At 44.0% G+C, this 21,315-nt stretch overlaps 1 protein-coding gene across 1 annotated transcript in view; it reads left to right on the top strand.

Moving 5' to 3' along the window:
• Positions 1-21,315, top strand: part of PAPPA2 (pappalysin 2) — a 294,379-nt gene that overhangs the window by 130,146 nt on the left and 142,918 nt on the right. The window contains exons 5-10 of the mRNA XM_059144906.1: positions 1,048-1,240; positions 4,698-4,819; positions 7,846-8,335; positions 11,288-11,416; positions 15,245-15,336; positions 20,048-20,238. Of these exons, the coding sequence (XP_059000889.1) occupies positions 1,048-1,240; positions 4,698-4,819; positions 7,846-8,335; positions 11,288-11,416; positions 15,245-15,336; positions 20,048-20,238 (1,217 nt within the window). The remainder of the gene's footprint in view (positions 1-1,047; positions 1,241-4,697; positions 4,820-7,845; positions 8,336-11,287; positions 11,417-15,244; positions 15,337-20,047; positions 20,239-21,315) is intronic.

Here is a 21,315-nt window from a genome sequence, read left to right as displayed (position 1 = left end):
GATTTGATGATTTATTCTAAGGAGAAGGAAGGAAATTATTTTTTCAGTAAGGCCCAGGGGCTTGTTTGGTGATAAATTCTAGGACTATCCAAAAAAAGAAAAAAAAAAAAAGGATAAATTCCCAAGACCTTGGTCATGCCTTTGAAGGGAAGAAAAGAGTGGTGAGCTGGTCCTGCTTGTGACTTATCAATATATTTCCTTCCCTGTTTCATTTTGGTGTATAATTCAGGTGCACTGAATTCATGAGGACCAGCATCCCTGCCTCCCGCAACTAGCACAGAGTGGCCCTTGCCAGGGAGACCAGACAATGGGATGCAGAACCAGAGCTGGGAAAACATCTGAGAATCAGGGGGCAGTGTCTGACTAGCGTGCTCTCAGCTGTGGCGCCTAAAAGGCCCTAACACTGATATAAGCCCTTTCCCAGCCCTGTGACGCTAAAACTAAGATAACTCCTTTTCCATCCCTATGACAATTACGTCTAATAGGGAGATGTTGCCGGCTCCAGAAATAAGCTTGAGACCTCCATGCATGCCCTACTGCATCCTCGATGCTTTGGTTCCCTATTTCCTCGACCATCTCCACTGAATCCCCCTAACCTTGGTAGAGTCACTGGGCGTAAAGCAGGTGTCTGCAACTCCAGAAAGGGTCATGAATAAAAAGGCCATATGCTGAAACACTGCCATCTTGTGGTTTCCTGAATAAGTAACCTTCAGCGAGGAGCAATCTTCTGCCCCAGGGCATGAGTCTTAACCCTGACTCCATCCAACAGCTGGGTTATGGTCCTGCTTTAGGGTTAAGCAAGTGCTATTCTGTGCCTTCTCTTTCCCATTTGCAGCTTCGATACTCTCCGCAACAGAATACATTTAGTCATTTGGCAAGTCTTAATGGAACCCAGTGAGTGTGAGAGTGTGAGGCATTGCGTTGGGTGTGGTGACTTAGGGCACAAGCAAGGCAGACCCCCCCCCCCCCCACGGTCTTGGTGCTCTTTCCAAGTTAAGACTTTTATCTCTCCTGTTCCTTTTTTTTTTTTTTTTTTGGTCTCCACAGATGACGACTGCACCGACAGCTTCACCCCGAACCAGGTGGCCCGGATGCACTGCTATTTGGATCTTGTGTATCAGCAGTGGAGTCAAAGTCGGAAGCCCACCCCCATCCCCATCCCACCCATGGTCACTGGGCAGACCCACACCTCCCTCACCATCCACTGGCTGCCTCCAATCAGTGGGGTTGTGTATGACAGGTGAGAGAGAGGCGCTTGCCCCAGGCCAGCCGTTCTGTGCTCTCTGTAGCATTTCCTGTGCACGAGGGGAAGAACGTGGAGTGGGGGGAGCCCCGGTGTGGAGCGATTAATCAACACTTGCACCACTGCTCAGGGCTGCCCCTCTTGGCCCCATCCTGCTCTGTCCCCATCTCCTTAGTGGAGCTCACAGGGCACTCAGGTAAGCCAGAGGCTCATCATGTGTACTCACTCCTTGGCGAGGGGCCAGGCACATGTTTCCTCTGGAATGTCACAGCTGGCAGGCTTCCAGGAGCCCCAAAGAGGTTGATGAATGTGATAAAGATGACCTGACAAAGCAGAGGTGGCCTTTGCTATCTGCCCAGGTCAGCCATTGTGGACAAGCAGGGCCTGCTCCTTGCACGGCGGTGTTGGGGGAAAGGAGGTGAGGTACCTTCCTTCAGGCTGTTCTGGGGGTGGAGGGCCTGCCACACTTGTGCGTGGGGCCTTCACCGGCTTGTGTGGTGTTTCTGATGCCTTCTCTACTTCCTGCTGTGCCTGGTGCCGGTCCCACTTGGGGTGGTTGCCTTGTGGAGTCATTATCCGGGTATTTCCCTGTTTGCCCCTCTCCACCACAACTCCGTAGGGAAGGACTGTCTTTTGCATCTTGGTCTCTGGGCCTGCCACCACGGACACCTGATACGTGTTTTCTAAAGAGAGTCATTATATCTAAAATTAGCTTTTATTTATCCTTTGCATATTGGTATGTGTGAATACCAGCGGAAGTTTTGTAAAAAGGGAGAGAGGAAGGAAAAGCAGCACATCGGACCGTTGGTGGGAGGTTGGGGAATGTGGTTTCCCCGAGCAGGGCCAGAACTCCATCTCGGTGGCCTGTGGAGGCTCTCCATTCTCAAGCCCGGCCCTTGTGTTTGCGGTAATGACAGGGGCTCTCATCTCTGGTCCATCGTTGTGTGAAGCGTGGTGGGGTGTGTTTTACCAGGAGGTGTCTGATCTGGTCCTTGAGGTTGAGCACAAGCCATGTGAGTTAGGAAACCAAGGCACGGAGAAGCACTTGGGGGCTAGCCCAAGACCCCACAACTGAATAGAGGTGAATGTGGGGCATCCGCTGGGATTTCTGAAACAGGAAACCCATGTAGATTGTTTCTCTGACCTTAAAGCTTCCCATGTAGCACGCAGATAGCCCCTCTTCTAGGTGTCACCCTTCCCTACTCGGTATCAGGCCCCGGCCACGGAGCTGGATGTCCCTGGAGCACATTTCCATGTTCTCCATCTTTCCTAGAAGCCTGGCAGAGAAGACAGGAAGAGACAGGGATGGAAGGAAGCCAGCAAATTCTTTTTCAAAGTGGTGTTCCCAGCCTTCTGGATCTTGGTACCTGTCCTAGATACCTCAATGTATGCTTAGTGCTTGACATCACTTAGAACTTAAGGGCCCTACAAAGCAGTTCTGATTATCATCAGCACCGAAGCTCTCATGGGCTCCATCTGTGAGTCAACAAAAGTGATATGTTTAAGAATCCTCTTCCTACAAGGGTGACCCCGTACGCTTCGCTTGGACTGGCCGAACAGTATGTCCTCTGGGGGCATGCGCAGACTGGAGTTTTGTATCAGTTTATATAACACGTGTAAACAATTTAATCTCTCCATTCTTCCTCGGGTACAAATGTTACGAGAAAGCAGACATCAGTACTGGCATGCTGTGAGTCTGTTGGCAGAAAAGGCTGGAATTTGCTTCCTTCTCTCAGCGAGGTGGGCCACGGCGCGGAGGCCTCCCAACACGTGTGTCGGGGAGACTCGCGTCACATACGCAGCGATTTGTGTCACACTTGGAGTTATGTTTACTCCTCCCCAGTAGGTATTTGGAATTCTTATGTCAGAGAGGAGCCCAACCACGCACTCCGCGGCAGCCCAGAGAGGCCAAGTACATCAAGGAAATGTGGTTTGGAGTTGTGTCCACACCAGAAGTGGGTGCTGATTGGAGTCAGAGGTTGGACTTATCGGCACCTTTTCATTGCCAAAGTGCTGGACACTTGAGGGTTTGAGGGAACTTGCTCAAAAGAACGAAGGAACTTTCTGTGACCTTAGGCAGTTGACTTAATCTCTCTGAGCCTGAGTGTCCTCATTTGTAAACACCGAGTTCTTGTAGGGATTAGAGATCATTTATGAAAAGCACCTAGTGGCACAATGCTAGGCAGATAAGGTGCTTAGAAATGAGCACTGGGGGAAAAAAAAGGGGAGGGAGCTGGTAACGTAATTATTACCTCTATTTACCAATTATGTTATTTTTCTAGTATATTCCAAGCTATTCATTTTCTCTCTCTACCTGTGAGGGAACTTGACTTGCTGTCTTCATTTTCAGATGCATCATTCACAGTTGGGCTCCTGAAAAGATTCTAAGTATCAGAGTGGAGCCTCGTCTCCCCTTGTTATTTAGTGGTTAAAGGGCTCTTTGTAAACTGTACTAGTAGTCTCAGGGATGCCCATAAAACAAGCTCTCACGGAAGGACTGCTGAGGTCAGTCCCTGTGCTAACTGCTAGGGACAGAAAGAACAGAACTTGGTGTGGACCTGTTCACAGGCAAAGGAGAGAATGGGAGTGGGGTTTTCAACACCACAGAGCAATGCCCCAAGACAGGAGCCAGAAGCTGTGGTGGGTGTGTAGAGGAGAGTGTGCCCACCATGCTGAGGAGTAAAACTAAATGCCACTGCCATGGTTACATTTGAATGGGTTTTGAAGGATGAGTAGGAGTTTGCCAAGCAGAGAGCCTTGAAAAGGCTATTTTTTTAGGAGAGAAAAGACCATATTTCACATGAATGCTGTATTTGAGGAATGGTGATTTGTTCATTGTGCTGGGAACATACGTTCATAGAAGAGCTCAAGTGAGTAAGGGTGGAGTTAACTAGTGAAGAACTTTGGATCATGGTAAGAGATTTGGACATGCTCCCCATAGGTGATGCATAGCCAAGGGGCATTACATTTCACATGACTTTTATTTTATGTATGTGATTTAAAGTAGGGAGTTTAAAACACAAGACCACATATAGCTAATAAGTTTACTCTGAAAATTGCTATCTGTTTTAGTTGGGGGAATGTAAGGGGCCTTTGGATGACTTACAGAAAGTCAGTCTAGTAAGGATTTTTGTGTTGAAAGATTTAGATTATAATTATTTTGTGTTGAAAGTTCCTAGGATGGAAGCTGACCACTTTCATCTCCACAGGCTTCCTTTATGACTTAGTTAAATTCTTCTGCTTCATAACCCTGAGAGGTTTTCATGTCACTGTGAATTTTTAAAAGATGAGGTTCACACAAGAAGGAAATGAGCTGAGAGATCGTTGTGTTCCCAGGTACCCCCTAGGGCCTCAATGCCCATCACCACTCCCCACCCCCAGAGGCCTTCTGAATTCTGTGATCCTAGTTCATCCTACCACTTCCCCTCACCTCCCTTCCCTCTTTTCTTTGCAGGGTCCCAGGCAGTGTGTGTGGCGCCTGCACTGAAGATGGGACGTTCCGTCAGTACGTGCACACAGCTTCCTCCCGGCGTGTGTGTGACTCCTCAGGGTACTGGACTCCAGAGGAGGCTGTGGGTAAAGGACCATAGCTTTTTTGTTTATACTTGGTAGCTGCCGAGAATGGGGGAAGGGGTGGAATGGTGGCATGGTGAGAAAAAGGTTGTGTGTGTGTACACACACGTGTGTGCACATGTGTGCCTGTGCGTGACTTGCTGGATATCTCCAGGGACCTGGGAAAGACTGCCTGGTACCTTTGCGTGTCCCCCATGTGCTTAGCATGGAGGCCCAATGGCTGTGGTGAAGCAGAGGTCAGCGTAGAGGACAGAGGGTTGGAGAAGACAGCTGAGCTCAGGGGCTGACTTCAGGGGGAGAGCTCAGGCGTTACGCACACCTACTGGCCCATGAAGCAGCCTTGCCACATAACAGTGTAAGCTGATCTCTATTAGGAGAGTAATAGAGAACACATTGCAAGGAACATTGATGTACAGCCCAAGCTGGTCTGGGTGGGGGTGGGGTGGACTAGGTGTTCCAAACTGATCGTTCTCATCTATGTTATTTTATGAGTCTATTAATCCTTGGTACTGGTTGTGCTTTGGATGTGATCTTAGTTAGGCTCTAGGAGGGGCAAATGTTTTTAGCTGTCCCTTTTCCTGGTCCTCACCCTACTTCTCAGTTAATATCACTCACATGTTATATCAAGGTCTCTAGGACAAATTAAAGCATGAATGTTATCACAGTTCAATCCAAAAAATGCTGTTGATGAGTTTTAACAACTTCTGTTGAATGGCTTAGTGTCTTCTATGACTGCCATCTTCATTGCTTACCTAGTTATCATGTTTTTCCTTCTCTTGTATTCCTTAAGATCCAAAAAACTACTAGTAAGATGAGTTGGACACAATCCTACTTGAGGTGGTTTGCTGTCTTGACTCTGACCAAAAAAAAAAAAAAAAAAGCAGGACATTGGTTTTAGAGTCAACAGCATCTGTGAAATGTCCCCTTGAGCTCCTAGTTACTCAAATGGTAGGAGACTCCAGGAGAAATTGGGAGGGAGACAATGTACTTGATTTTGATTGACCTTATGGAACTTTTTTCAAGTAAGAGTTTTCAAGGAAGAATGGAAAGTGACTATAAAATTCACATTGGTATTGTGCTGGACTCATGTAGAGATTGGCTTTTCATAAAAGGCCATCTTTGTGGCAAACAAATTGTCCTGTGCCAGTGGTCTAATGCTCATTCAACTCCCTGGCCTTGCACTTCTCTCTTTTTAATTCTTGGCAAAATTTAAAGTTATGTTGTGGAGGTGAAAGGAATAAGTTCTGGGTTCTAATTGTATCTTGAGGCAAACCAGGTCAACTCTGAAGGCCTCCAGTTCATGTCTTAATGTGAGATCATAATAAAAACTTTCTGAGACAACAGTGGTGTTGGGGTGGCTTCCAAGGGCTTTTACTCTGCTGGTTTTTGGGGATGGCTATTGGAAAATACTGCTAAGAAATACTGGCCTTCCTTTGCTTTGAAAAGATGGAGAACCAAGTCATATTTATGACAAAATATACACGACAAAAGTGATTGAATCCTCAGCAGAGTGCACAAATACATATATCTACAGATATGATCTAAATATATTTAATGACACTTCATGAATACCAACCACTTTCTAAAATACTATGCAGAATACAAAATTGAACCAGACACATTCCCTACTTAAATGTCATCTTTCTGGAGAGACTCTCCTTGGCTCCGTAATCTAAAAGAGACCTTGGTCCTACCCCTTTATTCTCTAGTCTTTTATCCTTCTTTGTTTTTCTTCAAAGATGCCATTACCACTTTATTAATTTAGTTTTGTATTTATCACCCTACCATAAGGATTAGGAGGGCAGGACTTTTATCTTTCTTGTTTGCTACTCTATAGCCAATACCCACATCAGTGCTAGGTGTGAAAGAGGTACACAGTCAATTTTTGTTGAATGGATGAATAAATGAATGAATGGATTCACAATAGAAGCAAAAGATGGTAAGGTCTGTGAGATGTAACACAAACACACACACATATACACACATACATTTGAACTTATTTCCTCTGGGCTTTGAGATATTCTTTATTTTCCAAATTCTGAAGACTAAATAATTCTATTTGTGTTTCTAGGAACACTGTATGGCTCTTCTACACTATCCTAGTAGACCAGGGGCTAAATTGTGCTTATTTCATAAATGAGGAAATGGAGGCTTCATAAAGACTTGCTAAGGGCACACAGCTAAGGGCACAGCACCGATTAGAGTATCACTCTGCTGATTCCTAATGTAGCACTTTTCTTCCTAATTTCCCTTTATGTGACATGGAAGAAAAACAACCTGGTAGATGATTTTTTCATAGAACTGACCTTAATATAGTTCCAATATTTGACTTTCTACCATCTCATTTTTACTTAGCTACCACATCGCCAGTTTTTCCCCATTCAAGAATATATATTTCTATTTCCTGCCTGCAATTTCTTCCATGTGTGACCAAATACTTCCATGAGTGACCTAACTGCTCACACATACCTGAATTAAAAGGGAAAGTTCAACGTGTGGTTTTAAAATTTGGATAACAATCAGTTGGAAGGGCTGCTAAGGTGTGATCTTAGGGAATGAAAAAGTTTTCTGCCCAGTTAAATAGAATATAATGACACACCAAAACAAACATTGGCCTTATTCATAAGTAAAACAGGCTTTCAGAAGTAGTGGTTTGTCCTAAATTATGAATAAACTAAGTACAAATAATTCTTCTCTGCTCAAGGACTCTTGAAGGACATGACTTGCCTTTTCCGCATCAGCCTCATGTTTCCCCCAGGGGTCTGGGCTGCTCCATTCCTGATGCCTTGCTAGACTCCTCTTATGAAAGGCATCATGTGGAGGGGCTATGGAGCAAGACAATGTTTTTACATCGTTACACCTTTGTCCTCTCTAGTACTTAAGATCTAACCCTTTCAGTTGACCAGCTTCTGTAGGCATTAGCTCAAAGCTCCTTCCTCGTTCTTCTTTCTGGTTGCACATAAGAGACACTCCTTTTCAGACCTCATGGCAGTTCCTAACACGTCTGTCTTTCTGTTCATCTCCCTCAGGGCCTCCAGACGTGGACCAGCCCTGTGAGCCGAGCTTGCAGGCCTGGAGTCCTGAGCTCCATCTGTACCATATGAACATGACGGTCCCCTGCCCTGCGGAAGGCTGTAGCCTGGAGCTGCTCTTCCAGCACCCGGTCCAAGCTGATACCCTTACCCTTTGGGTCACCTACCTCTCCATGGACTCCTCGCAGGCACTCTTTGATACAGAGATCTTGCTGGAACACCAGGATTCTGTGCATCTGGGCCCCTTAGACACTTTCTGTGACACCCCACTCACTATCAAACTGCATGTTGATGGGAAGGTCTCAGGGGTGAAAGTCTACACCTTTGATGAGCGGATGGAAATCGATGCAGCTCTGCTGACTTCCCAGCCCCACAGTCCCTTGTGCTCTGGCTGCAGGCCTGTGAGGTACCAGGTTCTCCGTGAGCCCCCATTTGCCAGTGGCTTGCCCATGGTGGTGACAGATCCTCGCAGGAAGTTCACAGACGTGTGAGTTGGGCAGAAGGGCTTTTTAAGTGCTGGGGCTTCTTGGGGCTTTGGGAATGGGTTTTGCTTCCCTTTTCCCCCACTTTTTTCCATTCTGACATGCCTTTAGTTGGATAAATATTCGGAATCTCAGAGAAGATTTTATTCTAACCTGGCATATCTGAGATGAAGAAAAATATTTCCCAGAAAGGGGCAAGCAGGTGGTCTGATTAATATTGCCATCATTAGGATTATGGAAAACGGAGGTTCTTACACTAGGAGCTTCTGCTGGACTGTAAGTATTTGCCACAAATAAGTTGATCAGAGTCAACTTCTATCTGGTGACACAGTTGAATTTCTGCTTCCTTATTGTAACTTTTGGATAATGTGCCACTGCTCCACTACCATTTGAGGACTGTAGTCAACTCTCCCATAGCTAAGCAAGGAAGCCAAGGGTCCTGCAGACCCTGCTTCATTTCAAGACTCATTTCTGATTTGTGTTTCATGTATCCTTCTCTTCCTCCTCCCTCTTTCTCTCTCTCTCTCTCTTCCAAATCCCCTCTTCCTCTTTCTTCTATTCCTTCTATGCTTAGTGAGTTCTGCCATGTTCCTGGCACTGTGTTCTCAGTGGTGGGGACACAGACTAAGGTAGGGTCATTGGCTCAGAAGAATTCAAGGTCTAAAGTGGGAGGTTAATATCTCCAAAGGCAAACTACCCCTTGTCATTGTCATTTTCCTCAGAGACACGGGGGTAAAACGAAAGTTGTATTGTAAGTGTTATATTAGTTTTTGCTGCATTGGGAAAAATCACAGAACAAAGTGGGTTAAACCAACAAACACTGTTTTTCATGATTCTGTGGGTTGGCTCTCATCAGGACTGGCATGGTAGATGGTCTGAGACAAGCTCTTATGCATACTGGGGGCTGGAGTGGCCAGGTAGATGAAGGCCTCTTTCCCTATGGCCTCTCATTCCTGGTAGGCTTTGTGTGGGCTTGTTCTTGTGGTGGTGGGAGGGCTCTAGCACCAGAGAGGGCAAGCCCCCCACATGCTCAGACGTTACTCATGATAATGTCCCTCTGGCCAAAGCAAGTCACACAGTTAATTCCAGATTCAAGAAGTGGCAAAATGGGCTCTGTCTCTTGATGGGAGGAATAGTAAAGTCACAGTGCAGAGGGGCGTGAACCTGGGAAGGAGAAACTGTGGCCATTTTGCAGTCTACCACAGCTACGCCAAAGTAGAGGGCATTGTTCACTTTGAGCTTTACTACATTTTTCTTTTCCTATTTGCTCTCTGACCCAGACCTGGAAGATATTGAATGGACACAAAGCTAATGCAAATGAAAAGCGAGATCATGGGACAGATTTTTAAAGCAAAAATGGGGTTTTGAGCTCCTGTAAGAAGGCTGTTATAAAATAACATTTGGCATCTAACCTGATATCCACACACGCACTCATACACAAATACACACGCGTACACACACACACATACACACACAACCTTTAAAGTCAATAATATCCCATTTTATGGATGAGAAAACCAAGAATTAACCTTAATTTGACTGAACAGAGCTAGTCATGGCAGACTCCAGATTAAAATCCAATTTTCCGAGTCTCATTTTCGTTCCCTTTCCTTAGTGACAAACTGTCTCTTATAAATTCAGATCATTGAAGGTAGGGCTACCTGCTGCTGGGTTTTCTCCACAGGAGAGGTAAACACATGTTGACACTACCAGCCAGTCCTTCACCAGCTGCAGGGTGAGACTTTCATGTGTGGCTGTGTGAGAAACTGCCCTAAAAAGGGAAGCCATAGAAATGGATGAGGATATGAAATTGGTTTTGCTTTGAAATATCTGGCACTCCCAGCTAAAGAAAGCTGATGTGGAAATGTAGAAGTCTTTAATATTTAGGTGTCTTTCCTATTAAAGTAACTAAAAGCCCATACGGAGGATTTTAAAGATGTTTTTGAAACCCCGTGATATTTCCCGTTTGCTGTTTGCACCATCAAGAGAGAGAGTGGAGGCTTTGTGGCTGAGTTGAAGCATCTGTTGAAGAAGAAAGGGTCTTGGCAGGAGAGTGACAGCAGCCTTTGGGGCAGTCCCAACAACCTTTCGAGATCCTGTCCCCCTAAGTCACGCCCATCTCGCTTGACTTTGTTTTCCAATTAGGGCAGGTACTAGACAAGAGGAAAAGGGGAGAATTTGCTTCTGGAAATTCTTGAGCTCTCTTGAGCCCCTGACCTCACTTAAATGTTCACTCTCTCATGCTCTCCACCTGATCAGTGTACTTGGGTTCTAGAGAGAGTTTGATAAACTCCTTCCATCTCTGATGTCAACCAGTAAAACTCCATTCCTGGCATCTATGCATTTTGGCAGGTTTAGAGGTGGGGAGTAATTTAACATATTTCTAGCTGTAGGATTTCTGGCATCCTCGAAATGATGGTGGAAGGTGTTCTCACCTCCTTCTGGGAGAGGTCTTCTTTACCTCTAAGGACTCCATCTCTTTAAGATAAGAATTCTCTTGAGAGATGAGAAAACTCTGATCCACAGACCTGGGAAGGGCCTTGTTGAGTCCAAACACTGCAGCTTTCCACTTCAGTTTCTTTGATGACTTCAAGGGTACATAAGACTAGTTTCCCAATAGTTCCTTGTTGATTTTTTTTTTTTTAACCCAATCAAGGTATACTTGAAATGCCATCCTCCTAGACTCGGCAGGACCGTTATTTAATTCGGTGGTAGCTCAGCCGGTATTCGTTGCGCAATCACTAGACCGTACTGGGAACACAGAAGCCAATATGCTTCCACACATTCTGCTGCTGGGTAGGACTCTGCCCTGATCTCTGTTTCACATAATGTGACATTTGTTTAACCTTGATGTTCCCCATAAAATATCTTCTTAATCCCCGTAAACCACCTGCGAAGGACCCGGGGCAACATCGCACTTTCTGGATGTAGTGGTCACGGCTCATTGGTTTCCACAGGGAGGTCACACCAGGGCAGAGGTATCAATACCAAGTTCGAGCTGAAGCTGGGACAGAACTGGGAGAAGCTTCGCCTCCGCTGAGCCATATCCATGGAGCTCCTTACTGTGGAGATGGGAAGGTGGCGGGGTGAGTATCAGGTGCCTGAGAATGTGTGAGCAAGAATGTGCTGCGTGGCTCGGACCGGGACGGTTCCTCTTGAGTTTTAGTTTGACTTGTTCTGGAAATTGGGGGCACTGTGTGATTCTAGCGTTAAACAAGATCTAGGACCTGGTAGTGATCTTGAGAGGTCACCCACATGTTAGTTAAGGAGAAGCTCACTTTTACTTAGAACTCACCCACAGAGGACTGAGATATTGGGGCTGATTTTGGGGGAGGGGACAGCACTTAAGGTTTCAGAGGACAGCTGCTGGACAGTGATTGAGAGAAGGAGTTTATAGGGGAGAAGGTGACTTGTCAGATGATAGTAACAGACAATGTGAGGGGACCCTCTGGTTCAGTGGCCCATCTTATGCTAAGGAGCTGTGTAACCTGAGGAAAGTTTGGAATAGCCTTTTGAGCTTCACCGACTCATTTGGCCCCTGGAAGACTTGACTATAATGTAATTTACATCCACTCTGTAAAACCACCAAGGTAAAGATGAAATCACTAGTTTGGCTTCTGAACATACCATGTTCCTCTTTCTGTTTCCCATTTGTGATATCAGCCTAGGTGTCTAATTCACTCTGGTGTATCTAGGACTTCCCCAAATCTAGCACTGAAGATTCCCATGTCCCGCCAGTTGCCCTATAGTCACCTGTACTGAATGCTCATCAAGCCCAATATGTTAGTTATATAGAGCTGGGGGTGTAAGAGACTGGATGACCTGTGATTTGTGATTTGTCTTTAATTCTGCATCTTAATAAGATGGCCTATTTTTAATTTCCCAGACTAGGTGAAAAGATACGGTATCCTGAGGCCCTCATAGGAAAACTTCTGTAGCCTTTCTCGGGACCCCCTCCCATCATTTAGCAATCAATAAACACTGCTTCTTATCTTGATCTTTAAGATCTTTAACATTTGGTGTAAGCCAAACCTTGCTAACACCCAGACCTTGCTAGCTGGCTGCCACCTTCTGCCTCATTGAGTCTCAGCTTTCCATCTCCCTTCCTCCGTCTCCGTGGGGGATGCCTCACATATGCACAGAATGCTGTCTTGCTCTGACTGCCTCCAAGCCTGCCACCTGCCCCTGCCCCTTAAGCTGCTTGAGGAGCTTGGTTACCACTACTCCCCAGCCAGAGCCCTCCTCGAGCAAAACACTCTGCTCTACGTTGTAGCCTCTCATCCAGCAGTTCTCTGATGGAGGCCACCTTGAGGCCTGTGGACGCCACATCTGCCTGGGGGTCTGGGGCACGCAGGGCAAAGAGCCATCTTCCTAACTTGCTCTTACACATTCTTTCCTGTGCCTCCAAACAGCTTCATCTGAAGCAGCAGCTGCTTTGCTCCTGGGCCTCACAAGATCCCTCATCCAAACGCTCCTTTACACTTCTGTCTGTCCTCCCTCTCTGTAAAGAGTCACGCTTTGTTCTGCCTTCCAGTGAGTAGCTTTGTTGCCGCTGGAGGCCCTCCACTATACACACAACAAGGAGAGACACAAGTTGTTTAACCCACTGTTTTAAATCTGAGAAGTGTATAGATTCAATCTAAGGGAATCACAGATCCCCCAGAAGTCATCCAGAGACTCTAATGTTAATAGATGTTTTTGTCACAATGGAGAACCCTACAATCAGACTGCCAAAACAAGGAGAGGGCAGGCCCTGAGCTAATGAGCCGCATTCGTTTGGAAGTGAACATCTCAATCTGTCCAACGAGGGACACCTCAGCCACGTGTGCTGCTGAGCCTTTGCCATGTGGCAAATGCAGCTAAGAAATGGAGTTTTATTTCAAGTAGTTTAAAAAGTTCATTCAGTTATCAGAAAACTTTTAAGTATACTTGGAACAACCTGGGTAGGTGAATCCAAATGCAGGTCAAGTGTTTGAATTCAGATATGAAAAATACGCAGCAGATTTTGAAGACATAGGATGCATAAGAAAGAATGCAATATGCTTCATTAAGGATTCTTATACTTATTACATACTGAAATGGCAATATTTTGGATATATTGGGTTAGATGAAATGTGGTATCAAAACTAATTCTACTGTTTTTTTTTCTAATGTGACTACTAGAAAATCAAAGGTGTTACGTATGGCTCTCCTGTTTCTGCTGGACAGCAGAGCGTGAGAGGATATACAACATACTTGCATTAACTGTCAAGATTGTCTTCAAAATAAAAAGGAATTTGAAGTTTCCTTAATTTCTTCAATCATGCTTTTCATAGCTCTGTTATCTTTTCTCTATTTATGTCCTACCATTTAAAATATCATTATAGGGGCCCCTGGGTGGCTCAGTGGTTAAAGCATCTGCCTTCGATTCAGGTCATGATCCCAGGGTCCTGCTGAGCAGAGAGCCTGCCTCCTCCTCTCTCTCTCTGCCTGCCTCTCTGCCTACTTGTGATCTGTCAAATAAGCAAATAAAAATCTTTAAAATATCATTATATAATTGCATTAATACCATGTTTTTAGTTCAGTTTAAAAGCATCCTCATATCTAATTACTTAGTCTTTACTCTGTCCTCCTGAGAAGGTGTCCTTTAAACAACGGTTAGTCATGTCCTGGGTCCGAAAACACATTAGCATACGAGCACCCTTTATCTACGTGAGTTTAAATATGTGTCTGTTATGGACATGGTGCAAAGTCAAAAAGAAAAAAATGGTACCCGCTCAATCCTTTTTTTTTTTTTTTTAAGATTTATTTATTTGAGAGAGTGGGTGAGTAAGAGAGAGAGTGGAGGGGAGAGTCAGAGGGAAAGGAAGAGGGAGAGAATCTCCAGAAGACTTCCCGCTGAGCACAAAGCCCAATCCAGGACCCAGGGCTGTACTCCAGGACCCAGAAAGCAGGCCCTGAGCCAAAAATTAAGAAGCAGATGCACAAGCAACTGAGCCACCCAGGCACTCCAACTCTCAATCCATTTTACAATGGCCGCATCTGTGTTATCCGTTTTGTTCTCGTGGTATGATTCTTGCAGCCCTCAGTCTAAACTAACTCTCCCACCCTAATCCAAATTAGTCATCAGCTGTGTCAATGTTCAAGGTTCAAAACAAAACAATGACATTTTTCTTCTCCCAGTATTCATGTCTCCCCTGCAATACATGATAGCTGCCACCAGGTGGTAGTAGGGAGTGAGGACCAAGACGGAGCCTCAGCTTTGCCCTGGCTGACCTGGCAGCGCTCAGGCTGCTGAGTCTCTTCGTATACAGAACAGGAGCTTTCCGTTCTACAAAATCCTAAGTTTAACAACAACTGCACGTAGATAGAAGAAAACAATGAAAACGTAAAGAAATATCAGGTAAAGCGGTGCCTGGGTGCCTCAGTTGGTTAAGTGTCTGCCTTTGGCTCAGGCCATGATCCCAGCGTCCAGGAATCGAGCCCCGAATCAGGCTCCCTGCTCGGCAGGAAGCCTGTTTCTTCTCCCTCTCTCACTTCCCCTCCCTCTCTTGCTGTGTTTCTCTCTGTCAAATAAATAAATAAAATCTTTAAAAAATTATCAGGTAAAAATGAATAGAAAACAGAACCATATATGGACCAGCAGGTTTCCTCCTCACCAAACCAACTGTTTCTAAGACTTCACTCATCATGGGGCTGGTAGGCGTTTTCTATCTTAATGCCATCCACCGGAAACACTGGCAGGACCCTCGTGGATCTCCTAGATGTTTCTGAGCCACTTTTTCCATAAAAACATTGTTAACTCCTACTTTTCTCCAACTTGTACTCCTTAAATAAATAATTGGGAATTTTAAGAACTTAAAATAAGGGTAACTGAACAAGAAAAATTATTTTATACATGTATGTGTATGAGAATGTATATTTTTACCTTCTAGGAGTCTGGGAGAAGAGTGTGATGATGGGGACCTTCTGAGCGGAGATGGCTGCTCCAGGAAATGCCAGCTGGAGGAAGGCTTCCACTGTGCAGGTGGGCTGAGGAGCGCCCCCTAGGCTTATGTCCTATTTCTGCAGGCATCTCTGTGTCTTCCCTCCCTGAGCTTTTGATATCTTATACAGCAGGATGCTAATAACGGTGACGTTTGATGTTTCTGTTGTGTGCTAGGCATTAGCTGGTTCACATATAGAATTTCATTTAGTCCCTACATTAACTATGAAGAGACTAAACTGAGGCACAGAGAGTTCCAATAACTTGCTTTCTCTTATATGGGATTTGAACAAAGGAAGTAAGTAAGAATCTACATGTGTAACCACTGGATTACACGACCTCCTTGATTAATGTTACCAATTGCTCTTGGGTCCTCATGTCTAACATCAAAGCATCATCCAAGCAGTCCAATCATAGAGGCTCTGCATCAGCATAGGAGACATTCTAAGCTGAAGGGAGTGTAAAGTATCTCTTGGTGGCTGTGTCTAATAGATAAGATTATGACAGGTGACAGAGGGTCCTAACACTGCTTAATCCTAGAAAATCACTAGTAATAAATTATTACTAGGTGGCTTTGACTCTAGGTTCTGGCCACACGGGAAGGCTGTCCAGAACACTTCTCCCAATTCTGGTTAAAGACATTATCAGTGGGCTTCTAACATAGAGGTTATTTTTTTTTTTAAATTCCCATCCCAATATATGCAGTGTTTCTGTGAAACATAACCATTCACCAAAGTTATTCTAAAGAGCACTGCATTGAAAAATATTTTCATGCCTCTAAATCTCAGGTAAAGTAGGATATGATTATAATTATGTATAGAACACTCAAATGTCCCTGCCATCTAGAGCAGAATTGTAAAATTATAGAATCTTAGTAGTCTTCCTTCTATTCATCTAATAAAACATATTCAGCTACCTGCTGAGCACCATGAGTCTGTAGATAACCTGATCCCTTCGCATATACAGTCTGAAGCGATAGGGAATCCAGCTACCTTCCATATGGAAATCCTTCCTGCCAATCCTTGAGAAAGAGGCCTCTCGATCCTGCTTACCTACTTCAGCAGTGAAGGACACACCTTGGCAGGCACCATTCTGCTTAAGAATGGCTTTATCTGTTAGAAGATTCTTCTCCCCTTTCCTGGTTTGGAAACTGAGGCTCAGAGCACCGTGCGACTATCCACAGGCACACAGCAAGGGTCTGCAAGGCCAGCACTGGACCTCAGGTTCCCAACATTTCCTCAAGTGCTTTTTCCTTGCTATGAAACTGCAGAGGATAATTTTTTCCCTGTTTTATTTGACTACTATTCAGATATTTGAAATGCCTCCCTGTTATTCTCCTTTCCAATCCAAACATCTCCTCATGTGATTAGGTTTCCAGACCCTTTTCCTATTTACCCTGACTTGGCATGTTTCATGTGGTCAATTCCAGAAAGGAATTCAATAGTCCAGATGTGGTCTGGCTATGCAGAATACAATGAACCGATTACCTCCCCTCTTCTGTACACAAGTATTTGTTAATAGCATGTCTGTTTGCGTGGGGTTTTTTTGTTTTGTTTTGTTTTTGTTTTTTTTCTTGCAACATAATAGGCTCATGTTGAATACACACACACACATACACACATACACGCACACAGTGTATCTCCAAATGCTGTGTCCTCTCCAGTACAGCTCAAGCCTCATTTAACCTAAGAGCCCATCTTGCTTTGTTTCTAACACATTTGATTTCATTAAATTTGGATCAGAAATATCATATTAAATTTCTTAGCCTCCAAATCCAGTAAAACTATGACTAAATTATTTTAATTTTATGGAGCAAGGCTAAAATGATCTAGTCCACAGTTAGACTTCTGTTTCCTTCTATAATAAGCTCGTAGTATGCTAAGCATATATTCCATTATTTCTCAAAAGATTAGGTTACAGGGGCACCTGGGTGGCTCAGTTGGTTCAGCGTCCAGCTCTTGATTTTGGCTCAGGTCATGATCTCAGGACTGTGAGATCAAGCCCCATGTCAGGCTCTGTGCTCAGTAGGGAGTCTGCTTCTCTTTCTCTCTCTCTCTCTCTCTCTCTCTCTGCCTTTTCCCCTTACCCCTCCTCTGACTCATGCATGCTCTCTCTCTCTCTCTCTCTAAAATAAATAAATAAATAAATAAATAAATAAATAAATAAATATTTTAAAAAATTAGATCTGGGGCACCTGGGTGGCTCAGAACATTAGGCCTCTGCCTTCAGCTCAGGTCACGGTCTCAGGGTCCTGGGATAGAGCCCTACATCCAGCTCTCTGCGCAGGGAGCCTGCTTCCCCCTCTCTCTCTGCCTGCCACTCTGTCTACTTGTGATCTCTCTCTCTCTTTCTGTCCAATAAATAAATAAAATCTTTTTTTTTTTAATTAGATCTGAAGGAACTATTGTGAGATGTTTTAAAAGTGCTCTGTTATTTTTATTTTTTTAAAAGATTTTATTTATTTATTGGACAGAGAGAGAGAGAGATCGCAAGTAGGCAGAGAGGCAGACAGAGGAGGGGGAAGCAGTTTCCCCACCGAGCAGAGAGCCCAATATGGGGCTTGATCCCAGGACCCTGAGATCATGACCTGGGCTGAAGGCAGAGGCTTAACCCACTGAGCCACCCAGGTGCCCCAGAAGCACTCTGTTATTTTTAGATGGACTTGAGAAAACAGGCAAAAATTTTAAGTCCATGGTAAAAAAAAAAAATAGAAACAAGAAGAAACATTCACTGTGTTGTAGAGAAACAAAACATATACATACACATTATAAAATATATTATATTTTTTTATTTTTATTTTTTTAATTTTTTATTTTTTATAAACATATATTTTTATCCCCAGGGGTACAGGTCTGTGAATCACCAGGTTTACACACTTCACAGCACTCACTAAATCACATACCCTCCCCAATGTCCATAATCCCACCCCCTTCTCCCAAACCCCCTCCCCCCGGCAACCCTCAGTTTGTTTTGTGAGATTAAGAGTCACTTATGGTTTGTCTCCCTCCCAATCCCATCTTGTTTCATTTATTCTTCTTCTACCCACTTAAGCCTCCATGTTACATACATATATACATAAAATACATGCAAAGATGCATAAAATACACATATTTATGTACATGAACACATATACATGTAAGTATACATATATGTGTATATTACAAGAGAGAGGAAGTCATTCCAAATACTTGTATATGGCTTTGGGGGAGTGATTTGGGAAGGCCAGGGGTTTGATGGGAAGCAGGAGTTTAAAACCCAAAGTAGGCTTAGAACCAAGTCCTAGGAACATTGGTTTATATTTACATCTGGCAAATAGAGACAGATTTACCACAGAGAGGGGTCTTAGACTGGAAGTACTTATGAAGGAAAATAATTAGTAGGTAACGTGTTGATAAGTCACTGAAAAATCACTTCCACATCCCTGTGGTATTGCGAAGAATGAAAAACAGTAAGAATGGTATAGTAACAGTAAATTTTAGTAATGATGGTACTTAATGTATGTTGATTGATTTTCAAATCTTGATATTATTTTCATGTCCTATTGTCTTAAGTTGAAAGAAGAGATTAGAATCATGTTACTAATGTTCATTGTTCTACCGTTTTGGTAGAAAAGGCAGGAGAACTCAGTAGGTGGCTTTTGGACTGTGCCTTAGATTTCTACACTTGAAGAAAGCTAGTCACGTCCCTGTAGCTGATACTGTTCATTCAGGCGGAGTTATCCTGGGTGAGGATGGGCCTCATCCAGGAGACACAAACCCATGTCCCAGTCGTCCCACAGGTTTGCACACAGCCTCACTTCTCATGTGTTTGCTTTTGAAGACGGTTGTCTCAGCTTGATGGAGACCCCGCTGAACCCATCTCCTGTGGGCCTGGCTCAAATCCAAGCTCTGTTGCTTATGTATCAAGGGACCTTTGGCAACATGTTTCCCACGTATAACACAAACAAAAAATGCCCACCCCACATAGTTGTTGCAAGTCAAAAGCGGAGAAGATGTACGTAAGCCTCAAAAACCCAGGGTTTGTGTCCAAGCAGCAGCACAGTTAGTCAAAGAAAGAATTCAGCTACAAAGAGTAATCGAAAATAAATCCCTCAACTACTTTGATATTTCAAAAACCATGAAGGGGGTCCAGGTGCATGACACATCACACCATTTCTGTAACTTCTCTTCTTCTACTTTCTGCTCTTTTAGCTTCTTCTTCCCTCAGGATCTTGCCCAGTGGTGCCTTAACATTTCTTTCTACCTCCAGCTTACTTTTTTCTCCCTATTCTTTTTTTTTTCTTTTAAGATTTTATTTATTTATTTGACAAACAGAGATTACAAGTAGGCAGAGAGGCAGGCAGAGAGAGAGGAAAGGAAGCAGGCTCCCTGCTGAGCAGAGAGCCTGATGCGGGGCTCGATCCCAGGACCCTGGAATCATGACCCGAGCCAAAGGCAGAGAGGCTTTAACCCACTGAGCCACCCAGGCGTCCCTCTCCCTATTCTTTATTCACAAATTCCACCCCTTTCTAGACATTTTATTACAGAGATGGATTCTACTTTCCTTCCCATGAAAAAGAATCCTCCTTCTTTAGGGGTGTGTGTGTGTGTGTGTGTGTGTGTGTGTGTGTGTCTTGTCTGCATGTTTGGGGTAGGCGTTAGACTAGCCAGCAGTAACAGGATTCTCTTTCCTGGACTAGAGAAAAAAAATGTAATGATTTTTACATGACCTATTCACAATACTTTTTCAAATGTTATACTATATTTCTTGGCAGGGGAGCCAAGCCTATGTTACATATATGAGGGAGATGGGATATGTGAACCTTTTGAGAAGGAAACCAGCATCATAGACTGTGGCCTCTATACTCCCAAAGGATACCTGGATCAGTGGGCCACCCAAGCTTACTCCTCTCATGAAGATAAGAAGTGTCCTGCTTCCTTGGTGACAGGAGAACCTCATTCCATGGTAAATCAAGCCAGAAGAATTGGTTAAGGTTGAGCAGAATTGTCAAGTGACTCTCTCTGAGATGCTTTATGGGGGCTTACATTTCTCTCCTGCCTTTGACATCAAATTTAGTCCCTCCTGAACTCAGAATAAGGTAATGCTCAATGAAACACTTCTAGGCTGGCAGCGAAGTCTTATCTTCCTCCCTCAGGCCCCTCACCCCACTTGTGCGCACTAGGTTTCATCCAGGAGCCTTTGGCTGTGCGGTTAGCTCACTCCAAGGGATACAGAGTATCTCAGAATTAACCTCAGATGTATAAATATCAGAAATTACACTTGAACTTTGTGTATGGGAGGATTTATTTTAAATCAAGAAAAAGAAGTAGTGAAGAGCCAAATTGCTTGGATTACAATACTGAATTCAGTGGTATTGCTACTACTCCTACTATTATTATTACTAAGTGAGATTTGACAGGTCACTTAACCTCTCTGGGCCCCAGTGTTTTCATATGTAAAATGGATCATAGTAATAAAAACCATCTGACTGAATGGTTTATTACAAGGATCAAATGGAATTTAAAATATATTAAAGATCCAAGTATAATTCAATTTAAAGAAATTTTACAATTAGTACAAAAACAAATCTGTAGGTATACAACTTCCCATGAAATCTCCACCTAAATAAATAGGAGATCCTCTGAGGACTTTAAGGACTGACTTCTATGAATTATAGTTGAATACTGAAAAAAATATTAAGGGCTTTGGCTTTTGGGTACTATTCCAGATGCACCCACTGCCAACTAAACTCTTCCATTTATCATAACAATAAGCAATATACCTTCCTTTCAACAGAAGTGAGATTAAGTTCTCTAGGTATTTTAGGCCAGGATGAAATCACTGAATTTTATACTTAAGCACACACCCCCAAGAAACTGAGAAACCAGCCAGGGCTCGTGGTCTGGTTCAAGAAACTCCTCAAGGACCTAGGCATCTTCTAGATTCTAACTCTTTCCATCCTTGGCTTGCAGCTTCCTACCTCCTCCTTGTAAGATGACTCCTCCAGGCATGAAGTCCGCATTCCAGGCAGGAAGATGGGTG

The sequence above is a fragment of the Mustela lutreola genome, chromosome 14 (assembly GCF_030435805.1).
Source record: "Mustela lutreola isolate mMusLut2 chromosome 14, mMusLut2.pri, whole genome shotgun sequence".
In the NCBI taxonomy this organism is placed as follows: domain Eukaryota; kingdom Metazoa; phylum Chordata; class Mammalia; order Carnivora; family Mustelidae; genus Mustela; species Mustela lutreola.
The sequence above is the reverse complement of the archived record's forward strand: the minus strand, read 5'-3'. Positions and strand labels throughout refer to the sequence as shown.